We start from the raw sequence: 24,256 nt of genomic DNA, 5'->3' as shown, positions 1-24,256 counted from the left end.
TAAGCTCTGCTAATTTGATCCTCTCATTGCATGAATCTCAGACAACCTATGGAGTACATACGTTATATGGCGTTCGAGATAGGGATCTACGACATCCGGGTCTAGGGTTTAGCACGCCATTCGGGCCCCGTCATGAGCAATGGGCGATCAGAGACCTCGGAAGGACGGAAACCCTATAATTGCGCAAATGTGAGACGCAATTATCCCATAAGTTTCGCCATTGCGCCCTTGTGGCCAAGCGTATAGTGGATAGACCCAACCCTAGATGCCTATGGGAGGGATCGATATCACTGCCCCGCGCTCTAAACCGAGGAAAGTGGACTTTGAATTTAATCTTCTCGCCCGAGAGATCTGGAAACCGGATCAAAAGCCAATATAGATATAGACTATTTGTTGGGAGTTTCCTTGTGATCTACCTGTCATGCCACTGCTATCCTCAAGCATTATGTCTACCACCGCTACTTGCCTTCAGCTCGAAGAGTTGCACAAGACTCCGACTACTTTCCACAGCGGCTTCTTCTCAGAGTCCATCTCAGATTACTCAAACGAGTCAAGGTCAGAAAGTGAACCTCCGTCGCCACGGTCGGTAGAGTCAACACAAAGGGTGTTGCTCCTCAAGGGGGCTCGTGAACAATATGCACTTGTAGATGATCATGCCATTCCTTCCATCTTGCATGAGGGAGAGATTCTTGTCAAGGTATGATAGGTTCCTGTTGATCTTGTGGATTAGATCTTGTATGGAACAAGGTGCTGACTATCTATTTACAGGTCCTCACAATTGGTCTGAACCCTGTTGACTGGAAGGGACCGTAAGTCTATACTATACTGCAGCTGATCCTCACCCTAGTCAACGGCTAACCAAAGACATAATTAGTGCTTTCAACTTCGGGATACCCAGTCTGCCATGGATCAACGGGCGGGATTTGGCTGGACGTGTACTACAAGTCCCCAAGGGCTCATCACGTCTTCGTGTAGGCGACGTGGTGCTCGTGCCATCAACAGATTACCGGGATATCAGGAAAGCAGCATTCCAGGAATACGCCATCGCCACTGACTTCAATGCTGCCCGGATCCCTCCTTCAACATCTATCCACGCTGCAGCTTCTGTTGGAGTCGCATACGTCGCTGCTGCATTGGCCCTGGGCGTATCGTTTGGACTAGACTTCTCTCTCATCAAAAGAGTCCCCGGTCCAAATCTGCCGAATATCATCAAGAAGCTTGACCGAACAACTATACCGGCCGACATACACCAAGAATGCTTTGCATCATTAATGGAATCAGAAAAGCCGCAACGGGGAGACTGGATTGCTATCTGGGGAGGTAAGACAAACAATAATTCCACCCTTATGATCATATAGCTGACATTCATCTTACAGCCTCAACAACCACTGGGTTGGTAGCTCTTCAACTCGCCAAGCTTGCCGGGTTACGGGTGATTTGCATAGCGGATGCCGCCAGACACGGTGCCAAGCTCGTACAGTCTGGTGCAGATCTTCTAGTCGATCGACATGATCCTGACCGTGCCGTGGAAATTATTCGCGGTGTTACTGGAGGCAAGCTTCGATACGCACTCGATATTGTCGGATCAGAGACAGCAACACAACTTGAGAAGACTCTTAACCCCGATGGCCACTCCCATCTCCTCGGCTTGACTGGCCTTCCCAAAGTGAGGAACCCGGGGATACAGTACCACACTGTCCCCATCAAGCTTTTCCATACTGCCCCTGCAGTGGGTGAAGCTATGGTGTGCTGGTTAGAGGACCTTCTGCAATCAACAGATCTCACGTTGCCGGAGATCGTCCACGCAGAGGGTGGGCTGGAAGGTATTAACGCGGCACTCGAGACTTTACGGAGTGGCTCGGTGTCTGGAAAACGCATTGTGGTCGACCTGGGCTCTTCGTCTGAGCTATGAGACCCTGTCTTTGATTCCAACACTTCATGAAATTATGCTTTCGAGATGCAGAGATTGGCGTTCTGGGATAGGGTTATACATTGATGTACGTAGGACAGCTATTAGACCATGGAACAAATTCAGAATTTAACAATATTTTTGCTGAAAATATGTGAATGCGTGTATCCATAGCCTAGTTATACCTAGTTATCTGCAACGTTGGGGGTATACAACCCACCTCTAACATGACTTTATGCTGGAAAACCGGATTCACCTTGGTAAGAATTGATTGAACTTCGCTAAGGATCCACGCTAAGACTCATATACAATGCACATGGGGTTTTATACCAAGCATAACACCGTGTCCCCAGTGCTAAGCGTTGAGTCAAGAAGGGATGAGCCGATCGGAGACGGGACCAGCACCCAATCAGCGTGTTTCTATTGCTTCCAAGGCTGCTGTCCCCGGAGTCGGTCTATGTTGTAAGTACGTCATGGATGGTACGTTGGATCTTGCCTGGACTTGTTCTGGAAAATCCGACAATGTAGCTCAGAAACATAGACCAGGATATTTGAGATATAGCTTGGGATGCACCTGGGCACTCCACAATATATGACTCAATTGAGGAGCCCCTATGTATGGGAATTCTCTAATATCAAAAGATTCAATGTTCTTGAGCCTCCGCCATGAAGCGCGAGTAGCCGCCTTACCCTTTTGGGCATACAGGGCCGACATCGGCTATCCGCTTTATCGCCACCTCGGCCAATCAAAGCGGCGCCATTCGTCGCTGACCGGCCGAGATCGGCGTTGCCCCTCGAGAAGCTCTTCAGCGACATCGCGGACTGCTCTGAATAGAAAAATATAAGTCATTGCTACTCCAGTTCCCCAGGTCTCGGTTCTCGGTACTTACTTCTATTTCACTACATCTCCTCTCTATCTCATCTAACCTTTTCTTCCCCAATTTTCTACTCTCACCGACCGTCTGCTATTTTTTTTTATCTTTCCCCCCACCATGCCTTCCGCAGAGTCAAAACCTAAGACCTTGTATGACAAGGTCTTCTCTGACCACATTGTCAATGAGCAAGAAGATGGCACTTGCCTGATCTATATCGACCGTCACCTTGTTCACGAGGTCACATCGCCCCAGGCCTTCGAAGGCCTTAAGAACGCCAGCCGCAAGGTCCGCCGGCCGGACTGCACTTTGGTTACAGTTGATCACGTATGTTCAATCCCATGCCTGATGGCAGACGAATACTAATCATGTCGGTTCATATGAATAGAACATCCCCACCTCTTCACGAAAAAACTTCAAGAATGCCGGTGACTTCATCAAGGAGAACGATTCGCGTCTCCAATGTACAACCCTGGAGGAGAACGTGAAGGACTTCGGCCTCACCTACTTCGGCATGGGCGATAAGCGTCAGGGTATTGTCCACATCATTGGCCCGGAGCAGGGTTTCACTCTGCCCGGCACAACTGTTGTCTGCGGTGACAGCCACACCTCTACACACGGTGCTTTCGGTGCCCTCGCATTCGGTATCGGAACCAGTGAAGTCGAGCACGTCCTCGCAACCCAGACTCTTATTACCCGCCGCAGCAAGAACATGCGCGTTCAGGTCGACGGCGAGCTTCCCGCTGGTGTCACCAGTAAGGACGTTATTCTTCACATCATCGGTGTCATTGGTACTGCCGGTGGTAACGGTGCTGTCATTGAGTTCTGCGGTTCCGTCATCCGTGCACTGAGCATGGAGGCCCGTATGTCAATGTGCAACATGTCCATTGAGGGTGGTGCACGTGCTGGTATGATTGCTCCTGACGAGATCACATTCGAATACCTCAAGGGCCGTCCTCTGGCCCCCAAGTATGGCAGCGCCGAGTGGAACAAGGCTGTCAGCTACTGGTCCAGCCTGAAGTCCGATTCCGGCGCCCAATACGATACCGAGGTTTTCATCGATGGCAAAGATATTATCCCCACCATCTCTTGGGGTACCTCTCCCCAGGACGTGATTCCGATCACTGGTGTTGTCCCCGGCCCCGATGACTTCGAGGATGAGAACCGCAAGGCCTCCTGCAAGCGTGCTCTTGAGTACATGGGTCTCGTTCCCGGTACCCCCATGAAGGATATTGTGGTTGACAAGGTCTTCATTGGATCTTGCACCAACGCTCGTATCGAGGATCTGCGGGCCGCAGCCAAGGTTGTCAAGGGACGTAAGATTGCCGCCAACATCAAGCGTGCTATGATTGTCCCCGGATCCGGTCTTGTCAAGGAGCAAGCCGAGTCTGAGGGTCTGGACAAGATCTTCACTGATTCCGGCTTCGAATGGCGCGAAGCCGGATGCTCCATGTGCCTGGGTATGAACCCTGATATCCTGAGCCCGAAGGAGCGCTGTGCCAGTACCTCCAACCGTAACTTCGAGGGCCGCCAGGGTGCTCAGGGCCGTACCCACCTCATGTCCCCCGCTATGGCTGCTACCGCTGCCATTGTCGGTAAGCTCGCGGATGTCCGTGAGCACGCCGTTGCCAGCCCCGTCCTCGGCAAGGCCTCGCCTAAGATTGACGTCCAGCAGCCCGTGGCTGACTCCCCCCAGACTGAGGATGATCTCGACCGCGTCCTGGACCAGCCCGCCGACAACGAGCCCCACACCAACTCCTCTGCTCCTGCTACCGGCGGCGGCAAAAGCACCGGTCTTCCCGCCTTCACCAGCCTCAAGGGTATCGCTGCGCCTCTGGAGCGCGCCAATGTCGACACTGACGCCATCATCCCCAAGCAGTTCCTCAAGACCATCAAGCGTACCGGTCTCGGTACCGCGCTCTTCTACGAGCTCCGTTACACCGATGACAAGGAGAACCCAGATTTCATTCTGAACCAGGGTATCTACCGCAACTCCAAGATCCTGGTTGTTACCGGCCCCAACTTCGGATGCGGTAGCTCCCGCGAGCATGCCCCCTGGGCACTGTTGGACTTCGGTATCAAGTGCATCATCGCCCCCTCCTTTGCCGACATCTTCTTCAACAACACCTTCAAGAACGGTATGCTGCCCGTCATCGTTTCTGATGAGGTTGCCCTGCAGAAGATCGCCGACGAGGCCCGCGCCGGCCGCGAAGTCGAGGTCGACCTCGTCAACCAAGAGATCAAGGATGCCCAGGGTAACAAGATCGTCGCCTTTGATGTCGAGGCCTTCCGCAAGCACTGTCTCGTCAACGGTCTCGATGACATTGGTCTCACCCTCCAGATGGAGTCCAAGATCCGCACTTTTGAAGCCAAGCGCACTCTTGATACCCCCTGGTTGGACGGCAGTGCATACCTCCGCCGTGACCGCCGTGGCGCGACTATGGTCGAGGCCGCTCCTGTTCCCAAGACCAACCGTGGTGATGTGAAGAACGAGCCCCTTGAGTGGTAAAAAGTTGTTGTTTTTGTCGAGCGCCTGGATTCAGCCATTGGTGCTGTCGCAATGCATTTTCGTGTCACTTTTGGATTTCAAAATCATATTCCCCTACTTGTTGCCGCTGTTGTTTGTGCTTCGTCTTACCCTGGCCTAATCCTGGGCTATTGTTAATAATTTGGATAGCCTACGAATTTCAACGAGAATGAATCATGATCGTGGACTTGCTGCTGTTCGTAAAAGTATATTCTGTATTTCGCTCTCTCTTCAAGAGAGTTGAATATGTACTCCGTAGGTACACCATGTGTGTGTGCTACAACCTATATAGCATATGCATATCTCCCCGTGGAGCAGGTTTTGGGCACTATTTCCCCTTGTTTGTCTTCAGATCCTCATGGTCGACAGGCCGCAGCATCTGTTAGCTTCCCACACCGTCGACGACCAAAATTTTGACATCTGAAGGCCCGGCAAACCGAGATCTTGCAGTGGTCAACCAGGTCACCAAGCTGACCAGTGCTAGCAGCCCAATAGCTGCACTGGTGTAGTTCATTGATTCCGAGGTTACCGGGGCTTCAGAGGGAAAATTAAACGTAATCGAAGCGAATACCAAAAATATGAAACCAATCGCATTGAAGCTGAGTGACAACGGAAGTGGTAGTGAATGGGGCCCCTCGAAAGACGCTGGGTGGTGGAAAAAATAGCCAAGTAGTCTAGCAAGAAGGACAAGACCGTATGAAACATCTAGATTGAATTCATGTTAGAATCTGTGAGGATCATGATTATACACGCAGCGAGAGTGAACTGGGCCAACATACAGAAGCCCGTGGTACCTATCGAAATCACCGTTTCAAACCCTGTTTCCGTGCCAAAGTAGATCGCATTCAGAGCTAGTTGCACTATCACAGTGAGGACAACGGCATAAAGAGGTATCTTTTTCTTTGATTCGACTTGAGCCCACAGACCCGAAAACGGCAACCCATGGTCTCGCGCAAAGGCATACACTGATCGCGAACCTTCAGCAACGAGACCTATGGATGCTGCCATGATGATGACGGTGATCATACTCGCCAAAATACACGTTCCAATCTTGCTTTGAGTTGAATCGTAGAAGATTTGGATGACGGGTACCCCGGTGCTTGAGTTTGCTGTTGCCTCAATATCACCCATGCAAAAGCACAGTGTCAGTAGAAAGGTCAACCCGGTTGCTGCACCCATTATGACAGATAGGATAATTGCCTTGGGTGCGTCTCGACTGGCATTTGCCATTTCTTCTGTCATATGACTCGGTGCATCGTAGCAGCACATGCCGAAGAAGCTTTGTAGGACTCCAATCATTGTGGCCATGGAGGCACCAAAGCCGGTTGTATTCCGGAATTCGTGGAACACAAAGTCCGTGTTTTGCTTATGGTGATTGGTTGCCAATAGTGTAATGATCACGATCATGAACGAGGCAATGTTCCACACCAGCATCAAACGCGATAGACGATGCAAAGCATGGGGTGCAAATACATTGACGGCGAGAGCAAATAGTCCCACGGCCCAGGCAACCAGGACAGTGTGCCACCGCTCGATAACAAGATCTGGGAAAACCAGGTTGGCCTGACCCAGTATATAATTGGATCCAAATGAATTGTTAACGGCGCCCATGGCGATAATCCCTAACAGGAAGATCAGCGAGTATTCACCAGCTTCCAAACACTACCCACCAGTCAACATAAACCACCCAGTGATATATGACAATTGCCGGGAAACTCGAGGCGGTGCTAACATAGCCACCCATGAATATTGGCCCCCGGCTACTGGCCAACGCGAGCACATCTCAGCCATTGCCAGCGCAATGAACATGGTGAACACACAAACCCCGATCCAGCCGAAGATCATGACGGGTGGGCCACCTGCCTGAATGCCGATAATAAAGCCACCACTGAGGGCAGTCCAACTATACTACATGAGACAGGGTTTTTTTTTGCTGGCGATGAAAATTCTTACCAGGTAACAATACTGAAACTGAACCCCACCATATCCAACAGATTGAACGAACGTTTGAGTTCTTGCTGGTACCCCAGCTTCTCAAGGGCAGCATCTGCGTATGCCGATGCATCGAGGATCTCCTTCGCCATGTTGGGTAATTGACAACGTCCGAAGTCTGCTGTCCATGGTGGCTGTCTCTGCTGAAGCAAGGGGCATGTGCACTGCTTTCACATTGAGACTTGTCATATAAGATTTGAATGGCGGTAGATGAGTCCGCAATCAACTTTTGAAACTTCTCTAAGAGTATAGAGTACCGACTAGGTCGATGCTATTTAACAGTTTGGAATATTTGGCTTCGTTGGCAATATTAGTCCAAAGGTTCCTAAGTTGGTAGGTATGTAACCACGTGTGAATCTTAGGCCGCTACCTACCTCCTAAGAGATAACATAAGACCATTCCACCGCTGGGCCAAAAGGTCATAGGGACAATCGGTGTTTTATCATCTGCTGGAGCGGTACATATACATATATATGAGGCCCAGGCTCTGCTTGGGACCACACATAGATGATAGACCCCATTTCAATCACGTGACCTAGCCCCCCAATTACGTGCTCCACATAAAATAACCTTATTTTCTGTGCCAGAATGTATGAAGGCTTATTTCTTTTTATCTGAAAAAAATGAAAAAAAGGAAAAAAAAAATATATGTAGTATTCCTGGTAGCATATGGTCACCAACCATCAGGCCACAAACTTCACGCTCCTAGGGGAATAACCACAGGCTGCCCGGGGGGCCAGCGAAAGCTCATCCACACCCGGTGCAGCACTGCAGATGCTTTATCGTTGGTCACCTATGCTTCTTTTTGAAAGTACTTGATGTACGGAGTACGGAGTATCATCCCCTATATCCCCCTAAAGCCACGTAAAAAATAGCTCATTCCAAACTTCCCACTCAGCGTATCCTTGGCAAGACCCTGGCCGACAGACCACTTCGCCTAGCCCCTGACCCACGCAACTTTATTACAATCGACCCATTAACCTAAGAATCAAAACGTAAAGAGCATACTCACCATCAGGTCTCAAATTTTTGCTCTAAAGGAAACTCGTACCTAGACTCTAAAGAGGCCGTGACTACTCCGTATTGCAACCTGGCTGTACATATATAAGCGTTAGCACCTACGGGGAACGGCGTTACATACCATGGGAGTCTTTGTGACCGATTTAATTTTTCGTTTCCAGTCAGTTTCTGATGGAAGTCAAGTGCAGGGGAACAGTTCTCATTTATTCCAAATCGAGGCAGTGCAGCCCTCGACACAGCCACCTTTTATCACACAGCCACTCTGTGCTTTGGTTTAAACGAAAGACGTTTCGAGTTTGCGAACACTCACTTTCTTTGCCATCCGAGATTTATATACAATTGCTTTTGCACACTTCCAATGGAGAAATTCCGACGCTTGTTTGAATACTTGATCACATTGGAGTGGACTGAGCGGGTGCAGCATAATTGCAAGTTTTGCGATGTGTCGAACTTTGCCAGTATCGCTTACGAGGTCAGTCTGTGGATTTAGAACTCGTGCAGGAAGCAGCTTTCTTAAAAGCTAGACAGGATGATGAGTTAATCGCAGTCGACAACATCCGACCTGCTGGGCAATTCCATTGGCTCATTATGCCAAAACAACACATTCTTCGAGATATAGAAGGCCTTAATGGGGACCATCTTCCCCTGTGTGAGAATATACCAGTCACAATCATCATCGGTGTACTCCGTACATGGCTAACCATCAATATTGCTACACGGATTAGTGCAGGCTATGGATGATGTCAAAAATAGTCTCCTCCAGTCTTGCTGCCCCGAGTTACCTGCTTCAGCCATATATTCTGGCTATCACCGTGGAAGACGACCGCTTCTAGGAAATGTGTATTACCCAGATATCATTTCAGTTCACCATTTACATCTCCACGTCATTGTCAAGCCGTCCATATTTGGGTGGCTTTTCAAATACCCAATATGGCTGTCGCTTATGTGGAAATCGGATTCTCGGGTTATACAGGAGGTCCAACGGCTCAAGAGCCACCAGTCTTAAGTTTGCAATGACTTCTGCTTGTGTGTTCGGAGATTGCGAAACCCGTATTTGAAGGTTCTACGTTGACACAGGTATAAGGCTTCTATGGGATTGAAGATATGGGTTCACTTGGCTATCTGATTTGACAATTCAGCATGGTCTTCGAAGGGCATATCAGCATCTGGATCATGCATTGTTGGTCCATGTATACGTTTGGGGGAGACAGGGCCTCCGACCTAAGAGATATCTGAACACCAGCGAAAAGCTTCGATCGCAGATTTTAACACAAAAATATATAAAGAGAAAGACGTAACGATGAGGATGAGATATGATTCTGTACTTGGTCACTATTGTCTGTTGTACTTTGTGCTTTGTACTCCGCACGTATCGATGTGATGCCTGCAGCCTGGCACTCCGGTGCCGATCATCGATAAGGAACTGGGGTGCAGTGGGTCAAATCAGCTCCCCACCTCGTGTGGGATGAACTCGAGTTGTTGAATGAAACAAAATGAACTCAAGGAGTAAGAGAGCAATTCTGCGCCGTGCGAGGTACTTTTTGTTATTTACCAGCCATGCCCTGCAGGTACACTGGACAGACGCCGAACCATTGGGCGACAGAAACGGTATAGATCTACCCCGAGATCACGTGTGGAGGCGTCATCAAGTGACATCTCTTTCTCCTCACCCCAACTTCGATTTCTGCTTCTCAACCCCAACGGTACACTCTATTCGAACAAGAGCCAAAAGCCTGGTGATCTTCCACTGCACATAGACGATAAATTTCTAATCTGGGTCCGTCTCTACAACTGAACCTGACCGAACATCGGAGCCATGAAGTTCTTATCAGCCGCCAGCCTCTTGGCTCTCACGGCTCCTCTTGCAAATGCTGCCGCCTTTTCTATTTTCGACCCTACGCAGGCTACACTGAAGACGAACAATAATGAAAAGTTCCCAGTGAACGGCGATAACCCCTTGCAGTACTGTGCCAAACCAGACAACTACAGGCTCGAGATTGAGTCCGTGGACCTGGCACCTAACCCGCCTCTGCCGTATGTGAACCACAGAGGACGTCCTTTTCATACATTACAGTTTGCTAACGTTCTTGTGGCCCAGTGGAGCAAAGTTGACCATCTCCGCCAAAGGTACCCTGCTTGAGAGAATCGAGAAGGGCGCTACTGTAAACCTAGAAGTCAAGTGGGGTCTTATCACCTTGATCAAGCAGACAGTCGATCTCTGCGACGAGCTCAAAAACGTGGACCTGGCATGTCCCTTGGAGAAGGGCACGATGGTCCTGACGAAGGAGGTGGATCTGCCCAAGCAGATCCCACCGGTACGTTGTCTGCCATAACTCTCTTGGGGCCAAGCAGCTAACATCTCTTTTTCCAGGGCAAATACTCCGTTCTTGCTGATGTTTACAACAGCGACCAGAAGCAGGTGACCTGCCTGAAGGCAGATGATATTGTGTTCCACCTGTAGTCCTGTTTATTTTAGACATTGCTTTGCATCCACTTACCAGGTGGCATCTCTCAGATTGCCGAACTGTTAACTCCATTGGCTCTGTTCTTGACTCGGAGGTTTAAGCGTTCGCAATGATCCTTCCCATGCCCTTATCATGACCACTTCAATATTTGCATCTCTTGTTCGAGTTTTATAACACTTTGCAGTACGTTCGGGTATCATTTGAACTTTGTCGTTTCAACGCTGTTTGCATTCGTTGGCCTTATCGTTTACATTTGTCTGTCTCAAAGCACAACAACCCGTTCGCCAGTAACCTTCCAAGGTTGACAGTTACATCTGTCTGTAATTATAATATACAATCAGATCATCTGCATTAATGCTGCAATATAATGCCCAGTAAATCTTGAAAGTTTCGGAGAAGACCACTCAATAGGATAATGTGCAGGGTATATGAATTCATTTATGTTGTGTTGGGTATCTTCCCTATCTGACATTCCCAAATTGTCTTCGCGGTCATTCCCGAGTGCAAGTTATTAGGCATATAGCGCCGGCATCATAGACGATAAACACAAAAGTTTTGTGCATACTCTGGAAGCAAAATGGGACAACAAACCCACTCTTCTCGCGGCTAAATGACAAAGACATAGAGACTTATACCACGTCTCTACTCTCCAAACAGGCGGCGGACGCGCTTGAGAACACTGTCTTTCTCCGGATCGTAGGGATGGTCTTTGCTGGGGATTTCAAGGACAGCCGGGAAGGGATCAGTGAATGTGTCGACGCTGTGGCGGATGCGTTCTGCGATCTGTGGGCGAGATATCTGTCAGCTGAGACGTAGACAATGCGACACGAGCGCCGGGATCACTGAGCGCAGGACATGAAGAATCTACTCACATGCTGGTTGATCAGGAGCACAGCGATGTCTTTCCTCTCCTGGGTGAAGTTCTGGAAGGCTCGTTCGATCTCCGACGTCTCGGTCTTAGAATCAACGACAAGGAAGTTTCGCTGAGAACCCGGCGCTTCAGTCACATGCTGTAGAAAGACACAGGACGTCAGCATGGAACCTCATGTAGATATAATGAAAATGTGACGTAGTCGGAGTTGTGAAGAGGGTCATACCCCGATGCCAGCGAGCAGAAGACCGGTAACGGAGCTGTATGAGAGGTTGAGCTATGTTAGCTTGATTTCGAACCTCGAAAGTGAGAAGCTCAGAAAAAGGGTCTGTACTCTTCATCGCCAATAACGGCAAGGAATTGCCGGTCCTGGGGTACCAAGTTAGCGACGCCATCGGAGGGGTCGTTCCATTGACTAAAGGCCAGGTACCTTGTATGATGCGGCGGCGGCCGCCATGATGAGGAGAAAGAAAAGAACGATCCGATATCTTCGAGAAACACAATCCCCGAACGGTCAGTTCTAGATTGATCAAGCAACTGAGAGATCTGGTCTAGCTGTCCGTTGATCGCCGTGGTTATCGCTCGGAGCTGCAATTACATAAGCTGATGCAATTTCCAATTTCCCAAAGTTTCTCAGATTTGTTTACTTCGTTGTCTGCTAAACAATCTTTGAACTACCTCAAACTCAGCCCCCACCCATTCCATGCCCTTGCATCGTCTTCAATAGCGCGAAGCTGCTGAGGAACAGCTTGTACTGCATATCCCATCCTCCGACATTATGCCTCGACTTGTCCGCCGCCGCCCGCTCACCGAGCGCATACTCTCCAATCTGAATCCATATGACTGGTTGCTTTGGCTTTCCGAGGAATTCGAAGCTGGTGACTGGGACCAACTGGAAAAGAACTGGGCTTTGCCTATTGGCATTGCGCTCAATGTGGTGTTCCTTATCGCACGAGCAAATAGCCGATCGGGTGGCAGCAAAGCTTTCGACGATGTGTTTGGCGACGACGACGGTGCATCCCTGCGTGGGTGGCTTGTGTGTTACTCTTTTCCTTCTGCTAAAACTCTGGATGTAAAGCTAATCGGCGGTGTGCTTTCTATCTAGGCCTCATTTATTGTCCATTTGATGGCATTCGCCTCTCTGGTCAATGCAGCCTACACGTTCCACAAGAAGAGGCATTATCGCCTGTTCGAGAACTCTATTGATAATAACCCGGCGACACCTTCTGCGCACCGGGTGCGCGTTGATTCAAGCCCCATGATGCCGTCTCCTTTGCGGTATATCGCCAACGCCCTATCAAAAGAATCGGCGCAGTCGAGAGCACACCCCGATGCACAACGGGATGTGTGGGAGCTTGCAATGTGGGATCCGTCACCACTTTGCCTGCGGCTCTTTTGCTTGTTTAGCCCGGGGCATGTATTGGTATACTGGCTGTTTCTACCAACACAGCTGTCTGATCCACGCCCCAGCGTAACAATTGTGACAACGATTGTTCTGACAACTCTTCTGTCTGTTCAGATGTCCTTCATCTCTTCTTCATATACACAGCAAGCCAAGGACCAGAAGTTGGTACACAAGGAGGTCTTCAAAGAATACGAAACCAAATTCGTACAGCCCCGCACGCATCCACTGATGAGAGATGTTGGTACACAGTTCTCAGATCCGTATGGTGCACCACCAAAGTCTGAGGGCGCATGTAATAGGGTCGAGACTTACACCCCGGCTGTCATCATCAACCGTGGGTTCAAGACCAGTCCCAATCCAAACTACCTCAAGCACGTCGACCCAGAGGGTTTCACTCCAGTCCGCCAATCGACCTCCTCTACTCCCATTTCATCTATATTCCAGGGTCCACCAACCCACACTCCGAGCATGTCCCGAGATGGGTCGCCGATGGCTCGAAACAATACTCGCACAACAATGCGACAGCCGCAATTCCGATCAACGGCAACGACAACGGGCGATGGAGGCAGCCTTGGCGTTTACAGCCATGCAAACTCTCCATTGAGGAAGTCTGCGACGACCTCTTTCGATCGCCGTTTGCAAAACAATGGGGACTTTGTGTACAAGGAGCGAGGTTCAACTCCTTTGATGCGCAATTCCAGTCCTCTGAAAAGAAGCAGCGTACCGGGAGGCATGAACCCAGGTAGCCCAGCCACCATCAATAGATCAGATAGCCTGAACACCCGTCGAGAAACGGGGCGGTTCTGAAACGAATAAATGACTATATTCCATCTCAGCAAGCTGCGGCCTTCTCAAATGCGTCATGTCAATATTGACTTCAAGTCAAATGATGTCAGTGATTCCGACACTCCTCGTACATTTTTTTAATCAACGTTATACGGAGTACGGAGTATTAGAGGCAGGTTGGTGTCTGATGTGCAGTTCATGATGTTCATTCGCGTTGGCCACGCTGGGGAATGCAGACCGCCCATTCAAGGAGGACTCCCAACAACACCAGTGCCTACGGCATGTAATTTCGTGTCTTGTCGTTTGGAACTGATCTGCTATTTGACTGGAACGGTCGTTGTATTCGTTTGCATTGACTGGCAACTCTTCACGGGTTCGTTCATGCGCGGTTCGTCCTTGATATCTGCATCGCGCTTTCTTTCCAACAGTTAAGCTACCCAACTTCCATGCGAAAATGGTACAATTCAATTCGAAAGGTGCGACCGTTAGGAAATTGCCATTCCAATTGGCGGCAGGACATTTCAAAGGGCATTCCACCCCGGGGGCTAGCATTCCTCACTACCGATCTAGCATTCCAACCAGCGGGAGAACACTATCCTTACGTGTTGAGAGAACGACCACCTGGGAGATCTATCCATAGCCAGTCAATTTTTAGCCACCCCGCTCCTAAGAGTCTGTCATATGTATCTCCCCTCCTGCATCTGCCGACCAATTTTCGCCATATCCATTTCGACCTAGATCTCAACTCAGCAAGACCAGCGGCCTGGAACACTTCACAACCTATACTTTCACTCGGCATGGGCTAGGACAACTTGCCACGGTGGTTATAGTGTTCCCAACTCCAATCGCACTCGTTAGCCCAGTATGGACGGAAACCGTGTCGAATTGCCCGATGGACATCTCGTGAATCTCTCACCACGACCTGCACGCCCAAGTCCATACAAAGCCTATCGAGCCGAGTACCAGGTATCAGCCACAGAGTTGTCTGCGCCAGTTTCGGCTCAGAGCCCGCAGGCAATATCAGCAGATCATGTCATTGCAAGCGTCGCGTCTGGAAATGTGTCACAAACATCAAAAGCGACCAAGCTGCCGCTTCCGAAGAACTTGGTTGACAATCATAACGACGAATTGAACCAAACACCTTGTCCCACCGGGCTCCCCAAACCGAAGACACCTAGCCAGTCAGGACGGCCTGGTAGCCAGCCTAGATCTTCAGAGAAAGGTCGTGACCAATACTGGAGGAAAATTCGGGATAAATTTGAGAAGGATTCGCCCTTGTCTCCGCGAAGTCCCAAAAGCAAGGAAAACGGTAAAAGCCAGTCTCCAAACCCGCGAATCTCCTATCATCGGTGCAGACCTCCCATTAGCAGCCCTCAACTCCAGAAAAGTCCCCGAGGAGCCATTCTACGATCAGGCATTCCGACCCCCACTGGAATTAGCAGGCCTGCGCAGGATGTGAGGATCGATGCCTCTGTTTCCCGTCCGGTGGATAGCTTGAATAAATGGCAGAAACAAGGCGACCAATGGGTCAATTTAGATGCCACTGAGACTACTCCCCGGAAATCAGTGAGAACAGATACGACTGTCGATTCTAGCCCTCAATCACATTCTTCCATCTCGCCAGTATCTGCCGAGGAAAGCTCCATAACGGATTGGGAAGATCGATTTGTTGTGAACATGCCAACTGCAAAAGATCCCAACCCGCCGATGATGACAGCTCAACAAATTTCCGATTATCAGAAAAGCATTGAAAGGGTACACAGAGAAGGTGGCCAAATGCTAGATCCAGATTCTCTGCCCAGCCGCAACCCTTCACCTGAGAGCAAATGCAGCTTGAGCGGACAACGAGACCAAAGCCATAAGGAAGTCATTACATCTGACGGGGCGTTTGACGGAGATCAAATACCAAATTTATCGCCAGATGAATATCGCCTACCATTGCCTCACTCACAATCTCCATATAAGCCTCCCCAAGCGCCTCCGCCTGCCTCTCAACCTACCACTGCACCCCAACGTGTAGTAGCGAACCACTACTACAGCCCAGATGAAATCGGACATAATCGAATTAGCACAATATGGGAAGAATCACCAACAAAAATCAAAGAAAAGCGACACCCTCAAAATGCCGACGGCTCTTTTTTAGGGTGCAGGGAGATCTCAGGGGAGAAAAATCCAGACGACATTCTCAAGTTCGCTTCTCCAGACGATGCCAGTCTTCATCCACGTCCATTGGCCCTGGCATCCAAAAACAAGCAAAAGGAAACGAAGGAGGTGAAGAAAGGGATAACCCGCAAAACCACACACAAAGTGGAGGAGACCTTAGTCCTCCAAGACGAAAAGCCGCAAACTTTTCGGAATACGAAGCCTGCCCAATGCTCGAAGCAATCAACGATCTCCCAAGAACAGATTTGTGTTCCGAACCCTACTTCGATTCCGGAGTCAGGGACCCAGGATTCGGGGAAAGAGAACTTCCACCCTACCAGCAATTCTCCCGACCAGTCCGGAGACCACGGGAAAGGTCGGGGGGAGGACGATTTATTCATCACCACACCCACTATCACACCCACTATGATTCCTACCCCCGACAAGAAACTTTCTGTGCCAAAGCTGCAAGGCTTGCGTCGTCCTGGTGGCGCAAGCCACACAACCACTGCCGAAGCTATAAAGGCCGTCCGGGCAAGGGCTCAGATGATAACAACACCGTTGGGATTACGGCCCGGAGGCTCGAGTTCGAACATCAAGCCAACAATTCCTATCTTGAAGTCTCCTCAAATATTGCCATCCACCAGCAAATCAACCACGGAGCAAGATCAAGCCGTCGACCAGAGCCAAGTTCCAGATCAATTACAAGATCACAATATTCCAGCACGAGCCGCGGGGACAACGGCACATACTGTCCGTGGCTTCATCCGTACCTCCGGGCTGGCAAAGCCTTCAGGACTGGTGAAGTCACCTACCGACAGTCTCACCACCATACTGCGCAACGGGACAGAGTGCCTCCGTCATCGCGCTGAGACTTTGCGGAATGCTTCTGGATCTCTCCCGCGCTCGAACCGAAAGCAATCAAAAAGCCCGAAACCTACTCTTCCGTCCAGAGACAATTCAGAATCATCACGCTCTGAACGGTCATTTCAATCCGCAAAAGAATCGCAGGCTATCACGGGAAATGTTCCTGTCTCGCCGCCAAAGGTGGTCAAAGCGGAAACTAAACACACGGAAACTAAACACACGGAAACTAAACACACGGAAACTAAACACACGGAAACTGAACATAAGAAAACTAAACCCGTGGAAAAAAAGTCATCAGCAAACGAATTACCTTCATCGGGATCAAATGTACCGAGGAAACCAGTGCCCATAAGAATTACTATATCAGAAACCCCTCCCTCGTCACATAACCCGGATAAGCTTCCCACATCAACCAGAAAGATATCCGCGCAGGCAAAGCCTTCCAAGTTGGACAAACCCATCAAGGCTACCAAAACAGCCACATCTGCACAGCCTGCACCTGATAAGACAAAAAATCCCGATGCTGGATCAAAAGCAGATCAGCGGGCCAAAATTCTACCTCTACCTCGTCTCCGCACCACCGATAAAGTATTGGAAATCGCAGAGCTCGACGGGCTTCAGGTTGCGAGTCCTAAGGATGAGTTATTTCAACCCAATATCACAGACGTCTTTGCCGATCTCGGTGACATGCACCACCGAAACAAAGATCATGACGAAGGCCAGGGAATCAGCCCATTGATCCTCTCACTTGTTTTCAACATCCTCGTTATAGCTGTTACCCAGGTGAACCGAATTTTCCGGATGGGTGCCGATAGCCCTTACTTCAAGTTCGTGGTCAATAATACTCTGAACATGACTGGTCACTGCTGGAGAGTGTTTGAGTGCATCTTCACCGCAGTGTCTCACTACCAAGCCACAGGTGCCTGGCCCAGGCCTCGCGGTGACAAAGCTATCCGCCAGTTCATGGTAGAACTGCTGCAAGCTGTTTTGTATCTTCTCGTCCTTGGATTTGCTGCCATGTTGATCGGCCGTACTGCTAGCTACGTCGTTCTCGTGAGTCGTTGGATATTATGGTTTGCCAGACCCTTTGTGTGGGTCTTTCAATGCATCGGTCGTGCCCTTATAGTGTAAAATTAGTCCATTCTTTGGCTGCACAGTTGTACAGGATTGTCTTCATTAGGAGTTTCGAGCTTGGGAGCAGGTCGTTCGTCATTTTTGGTGGTGTTTTGGTCTTGGTCTTGGATCTCGAGTGATCCTACTCGCCTATTGTGTCTATCGGCTGTATCCCTAGTTTATCCTTCAATACACATGTAACTTGAACATTCTACATCACCATTTATCCATATCTATCTTAATGTACGTTAAATTAGGCAGAAACTTGTACTGATATTGACATCCTTGCCCCGAAAATGAGAAAACAAAAACCGAACTTGAATCCACATCTAGCGCCTGCTTTTCCCATGTTGAAGAGGGGAAAAGTACCTCAGGTCAGCTATCTCGAATCCTTTCAATTTCGAGTTTGATCTTCTCTCGCTCTGCAATAAAAGCAAAACCAAAAAACAATCCCAACTCCGTCATCCTGGTGTTGAATGGTCCTGTATGCCCCCCCGGAAAATCTTGTGAACAAATCATAATGCAAAACGCAAAGAAGGACGAAAAGATTTCGAGAAAAAGTTATGTCTTTTGAGCTGGCGATGTGAGCGAGATGCTCAGAAGTGCATTCCGGGCTTTTGGTGGGAAGCAGTAATTGATGCAAAATGACGCGGAAAGCAGAGCAAGAAGTGAAGTGAGGAGAGAGAAAGAAACCAAAAAAAAGGGCAATGAAAAAAGGGAAAAAGTCAATGATGGCCGTTACTGTGAGTTCTATGGATTGAGATAAATCGTAGAAGGGGCAAAACACAGACGACGGATAGGAACAGAAGAGGCCCTCAAGGTAGAAATTATGTTGAATTTTTGTTATCTTTCATTCTTTTGATCCCTCCATTCTTCTGGACTGTGATAGGTCGAATAGGGAGGATGGACATAGTCCAGAAGACAGGCACCGGGCCCGGAGGAGATACGGACCCGAAAAAGAAACAGAGAATCCGATCGACGAAGCGCCGTTGTTAAAAGAGACGGGGTATCGGTACATTATGTTGAAATGAAAACGCTGAGGAAGAAATCGTTGAGAGGTCTTCAGTCGTGACGCCATAAGACATTGCAGGGTGAGCCCGAGATGTGTTGGAGTAGTTGTTTGAATGGGCTGTGTTATCGTTGAGATGAGTGATGTTGAATTAGGTAAGTCTTGATGTTGATTTTATGAGAGGTTTGCAAAGATGGCGTGGGACCGAAGGGTCGAAAATTTTAGGGGGAAGTCGCCAGTTCTGGGTTGAAAAGAACCGATTTAGTTGGCTTCAATGCCATTTGGTTCGGCGCGGCCGTTAGTCAATGGGGTTCCAGACACCTCAACATCGAGGTCTTTGATCTCGAGGCCATTGAAGAGTTCGAAGACAGCATTGGATCTGTGGAAGTCATTGTCGACGATATTGACGAGGTACCAGTCGTTCATCATATTCTGAATCAGCTTACGACTAGGGCTTGCTGCGTCATGACACTTGGACCAGTGATCACCCAAGAGGTATGCCTCGTCCTTCCAGGCCAAGAAACTAACGGTCTCGACAATGGTGGGCTGAATAATCTCACGTCCAGCGAAGATACCCCATGTCAGCGCATTGGGGCTATCACGGGTATTGGTCTTCAGCTCGCCCTTCTTGTTGGTGGCATGGTAGGTCAAGTCATTGTTCTTCTCGATGCGAGTGATGAGCTCATCAAGCAAGTTGGAGGGAACCAAAAGTTCAAGGTAGGCTTTCTGGTAAACGAAACCGTTCTTTGGACCCCATCCGTAAATAGGATGGGACGACTTGACTCCATTGACAGCAGGCTGAGAGTTGATTGTCAAGAATCCGCGCTGGTTCAAGTTCAGCAAGTCCTCCTGAATATCGTGGGCTTCGGTGGAGATTGGCGAGTCGCTCCAAGGAAGTCTGTCGAGCTTGCCGGTCAAGAAACGGACAAAGATGTCCGACATATCCTTGATCGACTTCGGCTCGCCCCAAAGTTGAATGTTCTGTTCATTTGTGCCCTTCAATCCCACACCGTATGCGTCGAGCTCACCGAACGCAGGTGAGCGAGAGTCAGTCCAGCGACCGTTGGGGTACTCGTCCCATGTCTGGGTACGAGCAACGTATGACGAATTTCGGTTGCGCCAGAACACTGGTCGCACATCCTCCGATCTCCGATTGAGGGCAAGGGAAGGCCGCCAGGGCAAGGCGCGCTGAATAGGGGAATCATCCGATGGAGTAAGGTTGAGTTCTTCGAGAACCAACCGAGTCGCTTGGGCCAAGTTCATGGTGTAGCTAGGTATGATATCAGCATATTCACGGCTACTGGGATTGAGTGGGAAAGTAGTAGAGCTCGACTTACAAATGCAAGTGCTTGAGACCAGCGGCAATCAGCTTTCTGCACATCTCGGCAACCAAGGTCTTTCCGATCTCTCGAACCGCGGAGTCGTCATTCTTAACCGGCTCAAGGGCCTCCATCCACTCGGGGGGACTCGAACCTTGGTCCAGTTGACCCTCCGAATGAAAGAGGCGTAGGTGGACACTGGCATGATACCTGGCACGACTTTTGGAATGTTAGCTGCACCGTTCGATTTGGGGGGACGTATGTTGATGATAAAATACCTGGGACAGTAATGCCTTTGGCGCGGCATTTCTTCACCCACTCAATGAAGTTCTCTGCGTCATAGAACATCTGAGTAACAATGAAGGAGCTGCCTGCATCAACCTTCTCCTTTAAGTGATCGATCAATTGGTCCACATCAGAGTTGTCGTCGGCACCCTCAGGATAGCCACCCACACCAATGTCAAAGTGATTGCCATATTTCTCTCGAATATATTTCACCAAATCCTTTGCATAGCGGAATCCATTTTCAGTGGCCTCCCAAGTTTCCTTGTCACGGGGTGGGTCTCCTCGAAGAGCCAGAATGTTGGTACAGCCTGCCTTGTAAGCAGCTTGGAGTGCTTCATCGACTTTTTCCAGCGGCATATCTGTGCAAGTCAGGTGCATGCAAGTCTCCAAGCCATAAACCGATTGTGCCACATTGACCATCTCGCAGGTCAGATCCGACAAGCGACCGCCAGCACCCCAGGTGATATCGATGAATGAGGGACCCAATCCATGCATGCGATCCATTCGGTCATAGAGATTCTGTACACCCTGGGCGGTCTTGGGAGGGAAGAACTCGAAAGAGATTCCAGTCTTCCCCTCTGCCTCATTTTTGGCTAGTTTCTCGCGGATATGCATAGCGGTGTGTTAATCTAGTCCCAGTCAGCACTCTATACAGTTCTGAGCTATCGATGGCAACAAGCAATTGCCATTGTACTCTTTGGGATGTGAACAAACGTACCGAAAGCTAGGGTGATAATTAGATGAAATTGTTTCTGGGACTGGAACACCTATGCAGATGTAACAGGCTAGTTCAGCTTGCGTATTAAGGCCAGTTAAGCACAATCCCAGTGCGCTGTGACACCTGAATGCCAAGAGCCTAGAAATAAAGAGGAACAAATGATCAAACACGAAAAGAAAAAAAAAAGAGAACCAAGAAGACTGAGGCTCAAGGAGAAGGGGAGAAGGGGGGAATCCGGTGAGCGGAACGTTTGGGGGAGAGCATTTGGCGGGGAAGGCCGCCATCGGAGGCACGTGTTTTACTACTTCGGGGGGGGGGAATTTCGGGGGCATTCAATTGGGGGAAATGGTTGAAAATCAGATGAGGTTAAAATGCAAGTCTCAGTCCTTCAATTCCGACCATTTCTGTGTCGAAACAATGACTTTTGATGGACATACATGAGCTTCAAAGCGGCAGAACTGTGAAATTGCGCCATCGCCCGATGGGTCTTGCCCCTCCTGTCAGAGTTCGGGCAAAATTTCGTCGATCCGCCTTTCTCGACTCCCAGACAATTGCCTCATTCTTCAATACACAACAAAATGTCGACTGTTCCTCCCCCAACCGCCGACCAGGACTACAAGTCCACTCTGCTTCCCCTTCTTATCTCCAACAATGTCCTCTCGTTCGGCAGCTATGTCTTGAAGTCAGGCCGTGAATCGCCCTACTTCTTCACCTCGTCCCTCCTGCACACGGCACCATTGCTACGCGCCTCCTCTGCCGCATATGCCAGTGTCCTCTCCGCCGAACCCTTCGTCACCATCAACGCCGACGGCACCGCCCAGCCCAACTTTGACATCATCTTCGGACCCGCTTACAAGGGCATTCCCATTTGCGCCTCCGTCACCAACGAGCTTGCTGTGCGGGACTCCCTGTCTGGCAAGGCCACCTGGGATAATGTGAGCTACTCCTTCAACCGCAAGGAGGCCAAGGCACACGGCGAGGGTGGAAACATCGTCGGAGCCCCTCTGAAGGGCAAGCGCGTCGTCATCGTGGATGATGTCATCACCGCGGGCACTGCACTCCGCGAGGCTGTCGGCATCATCGAGAAGGAGGGCGGTATCGTGGCTGGTGTCGTCGTTCTGCTGGATCGGGAGGAGCGTGTCAGCGATACCGAGTCCAAGAGCGCCATCGGCGTTGCCCAGCGTGACCTTGGCGGCAAGATTCCCATCCGTTCAGTCATCGGCCTCCACGACCTGATTGAGAAGCTCGATGATAAGATTGGAGCCGCTGAAATCCAGCGGTTGAAGGATTACCGTGAGCGCTACGGCGCCCAATAAATATGACCTCATGGAATCCGCTAAGAAATGCATGATGTATGAGGAAAGACAATAAATAAATACATAAAGATACCAGGATAGTTAGGAGTTTCTCTGGAAATATACCACTTCAAAGTAGCCCACATTCGAATGGAGAAGTGGGCACAGTTTTATATGAACTATGAACTCGTCCTTTGGCCATTTATGTGACCATATATCTGGGCCACTTCTAGCGAATGCACTTTCCACTTGGGTTCCTGGGAGCAACATGATTAGCAGGGACAAGCCAGTGTGTTTGTCCTGTCAACTTCATCCCGAACAGATATCGAGTGTTCGACTCGAAAAAAGAAAGATTTTATATGCTCCAATCGGGAAACATGGATCTTTTCATGCCTTATGTCCGGTTCTTGGTCTTGCCAGATAAATGACTGGCTATTTCGATACCCCAGTGTATTTTTCTTCGAACTGGATTCTTCTACCTATCTCAACACACCCCTGAACTGAGTGGTCGCACTCGGACACCGGAATACCTGGCTGCAAGACAGGGTTTCACATGAACTCGACAGAGTAGATAGTGTGAAGCTGAGTATTATGAAAGCCCAATTATCGCACTCAACTCAAGTTATTGCGCGGCAAGCGACACGCAGCACCGCAGAAGCCATCAATGTGCTAGGTTGTATCTGATGTCGCGCAACAGAAGGACAGAACAGGTAGTGATTGTATGAGGGGAAGAGTAGTCAATGATAGGTATAGAAATGTAGACATCAGAGGTTGCGCTCAGGTGATTTGTATCTGTCAGTCTTACAAAAGTCCATCACTTGATCAGTACTTGGTGGGACATGAATAGTGTCCTTTCTACCTACATGGAGGTATCAGTGATAACTGCTATGAACTACATAGACATGATTCCAACAGCCGGCAATCTACAGAAATGTTAAGGATTATCGCTGGGGACATATATTTACATCTAATTTAGGCCGTCCCACTGAACACTTGAACTATATACTGGCGTGGATCTGAATTATATCGAGATAGGAAGGCTGATGTATTCTTCCATTGCCTCAACCAATGTACAAGACGGCCGATCGGTATTTTGTATACCCCTTATCCTAAGATATGGCAGCTTCCGGTGATCTCCCAATGGCTCTGTGGGTTTCACGGCGAGTTTGGAAACGGGACCAGGGGTTCAGATCAAGACTACGCACTTGTCTTGGGTCCATGAAAGATGCATACATCCTCATGACTCTAATTTTCATTCTTAAGACTAGCTCTGATGGTAGGTGTATTATGGACTCGCACGACTGAGTTTCTATACGTTGGCTCATTATCACGTTCACACGCTGAAATACTTTAGATCGTTAACAACTCAAGCTCCCCAGCAACTACTAGACAGAAAGGGTACAGTTGACCTCGTTGCAGTATGTTTCCCTGAAGCATATGTAAGACCTCAGCGTGAGTTCTAAAACTGTAGAACTAAGGGAAGTCGAGTGGTTAAACATCCTCGCTCCATATTAATAATACCTTTAGAAATCTCGTACTTAGTTTGACTAACACATAAAGGAAAGGTTCTTTATATAATTAGATATAGAGCCTAGCGGCATATTTCTGAGTAGACTGGTATTTCATGTACACTTTATACTAGATTCCTCGTAGTTAGAAGT

The 24,256-nt window shown here is 49.3% G+C and overlaps 9 protein-coding genes across 9 annotated transcripts; 6 read left to right on the top strand and 3 right to left on the bottom strand.

Annotated features, from left to right (window-relative positions):
* Nucleotides 1–445: 445 nt before the first annotated feature.
* On the top strand, nt 446–1,912 carry N7457_005470 (zinc-binding alcohol dehydrogenase family protein; the record flags this gene model as incomplete). Its single annotated transcript, XM_057176514.1, has 4 exons — nt 446–697; nt 769–809; nt 875–1,320; nt 1,377–1,912. 4 exons carry the CDS (start codon nt 446–448, stop codon nt 1,910–1,912), a joined length of 1,275 nt encoding a protein of 424 aa, XP_057030816.1.
* Nucleotides 1,913–2,901: 989 nt separating this feature from the next.
* Nucleotides 2,902–5,290, top strand: luA (3-isopropylmalate dehydratase LEU1; the record flags this gene model as incomplete). The annotated part of the gene is made up of 2 exons (XM_057176513.1): nt 2,902–3,108; nt 3,170–5,290. 2 exons carry the CDS (start codon nt 2,902–2,904, stop codon nt 5,288–5,290), a joined length of 2,328 nt encoding a protein of 775 aa, XP_057030815.1.
* Nucleotides 5,291–5,690: 400 nt separating this feature from the next.
* On the bottom strand, nt 5,691–7,392 carry N7457_005468 (putative GABA permease; the record flags this gene model as incomplete). Its single annotated transcript, XM_057176512.1, has 4 exons — nt 5,691–6,013; nt 6,088–6,930; nt 6,979–7,211; nt 7,262–7,392. 4 exons carry the CDS (start codon nt 7,390–7,392, stop codon nt 5,691–5,693), a joined length of 1,530 nt encoding a protein of 509 aa, XP_057030814.1.
* A 2,744-nt stretch (nt 7,393–10,136) lies between these two features.
* N7457_005467 (ML domain-containing protein) lies at nt 10,137–10,781 on the top strand (the record flags this gene model as incomplete). Its single annotated transcript, XM_057176511.1, has 3 exons — nt 10,137–10,354; nt 10,419–10,635; nt 10,692–10,781. 3 exons carry the CDS (start codon nt 10,137–10,139, stop codon nt 10,779–10,781), a joined length of 525 nt encoding a protein of 174 aa, XP_057030813.1.
* Nucleotides 10,782–11,427: 646 nt separating this feature from the next.
* On the bottom strand, nt 11,428–12,113 carry N7457_005466 (H(+)-transporting V1 sector ATPase subunit F; the record flags this gene model as incomplete). Its single annotated transcript, XM_057176510.1, has 5 exons — nt 11,428–11,568; nt 11,658–11,795; nt 11,883–11,916; nt 11,991–12,025; nt 12,087–12,113. 5 exons carry the CDS (start codon nt 12,111–12,113, stop codon nt 11,428–11,430), a joined length of 375 nt encoding a protein of 124 aa, XP_057030812.1.
* A 321-nt stretch (nt 12,114–12,434) lies between these two features.
* Nucleotides 12,435–13,868, top strand: N7457_005465 (Nur1/Mug154 family protein; the record flags this gene model as incomplete). The annotated part of the gene is made up of 2 exons (XM_057176509.1): nt 12,435–12,692; nt 12,762–13,868. 2 exons carry the CDS (start codon nt 12,435–12,437, stop codon nt 13,866–13,868), a joined length of 1,365 nt encoding a protein of 454 aa, XP_057030811.1.
* Nucleotides 13,869–14,711: 843 nt separating this feature from the next.
* N7457_005464 (putative NTP binding protein) lies at nt 14,712–17,987 on the top strand (the record flags this gene model as incomplete). The annotated part of the gene is made up of 1 exon (XM_057176508.1): nt 14,712–17,987. One exon carries the CDS (start codon nt 14,712–14,714, stop codon nt 17,985–17,987), a length of 3,276 nt encoding a protein of 1,091 aa, XP_057030810.1.
* A 1,252-nt stretch (nt 17,988–19,239) lies between these two features.
* On the bottom strand, nt 19,240–21,197 carry N7457_005463 (methylenetetrahydrofolate reductase (NAD(P)H) MET13; the record flags this gene model as incomplete). The annotated part of the gene is made up of 3 exons (XM_057176507.1): nt 19,240–20,278; nt 20,316–20,451; nt 20,576–21,197. 3 exons carry the CDS (start codon nt 21,195–21,197, stop codon nt 19,240–19,242), a joined length of 1,797 nt encoding a protein of 598 aa, XP_057030809.1.
* A 681-nt stretch (nt 21,198–21,878) lies between these two features.
* On the top strand, nt 21,879–22,616 carry N7457_005462 (orotate phosphoribosyltransferase; the record flags this gene model as incomplete). The annotated part of the gene is made up of 1 exon (XM_057176506.1): nt 21,879–22,616. One exon carries the CDS (start codon nt 21,879–21,881, stop codon nt 22,614–22,616), a length of 738 nt encoding a protein of 245 aa, XP_057030808.1.
* Nucleotides 22,617–24,256: the final 1,640 nt, after the last annotated feature.

The sequence above is a fragment of the Penicillium paradoxum genome (assembly GCF_028828445.1).
Source record: "Penicillium paradoxum strain IBT 22861 chromosome Unknown utg000005l_segment0_segment0, whole genome shotgun sequence".
In the NCBI taxonomy this organism is placed as follows: Eukaryota; Fungi; Ascomycota; class Eurotiomycetes; order Eurotiales; family Aspergillaceae; genus Penicillium; species Penicillium paradoxum.
This window is presented reverse-complemented; position numbering and strand designations above follow the sequence as displayed.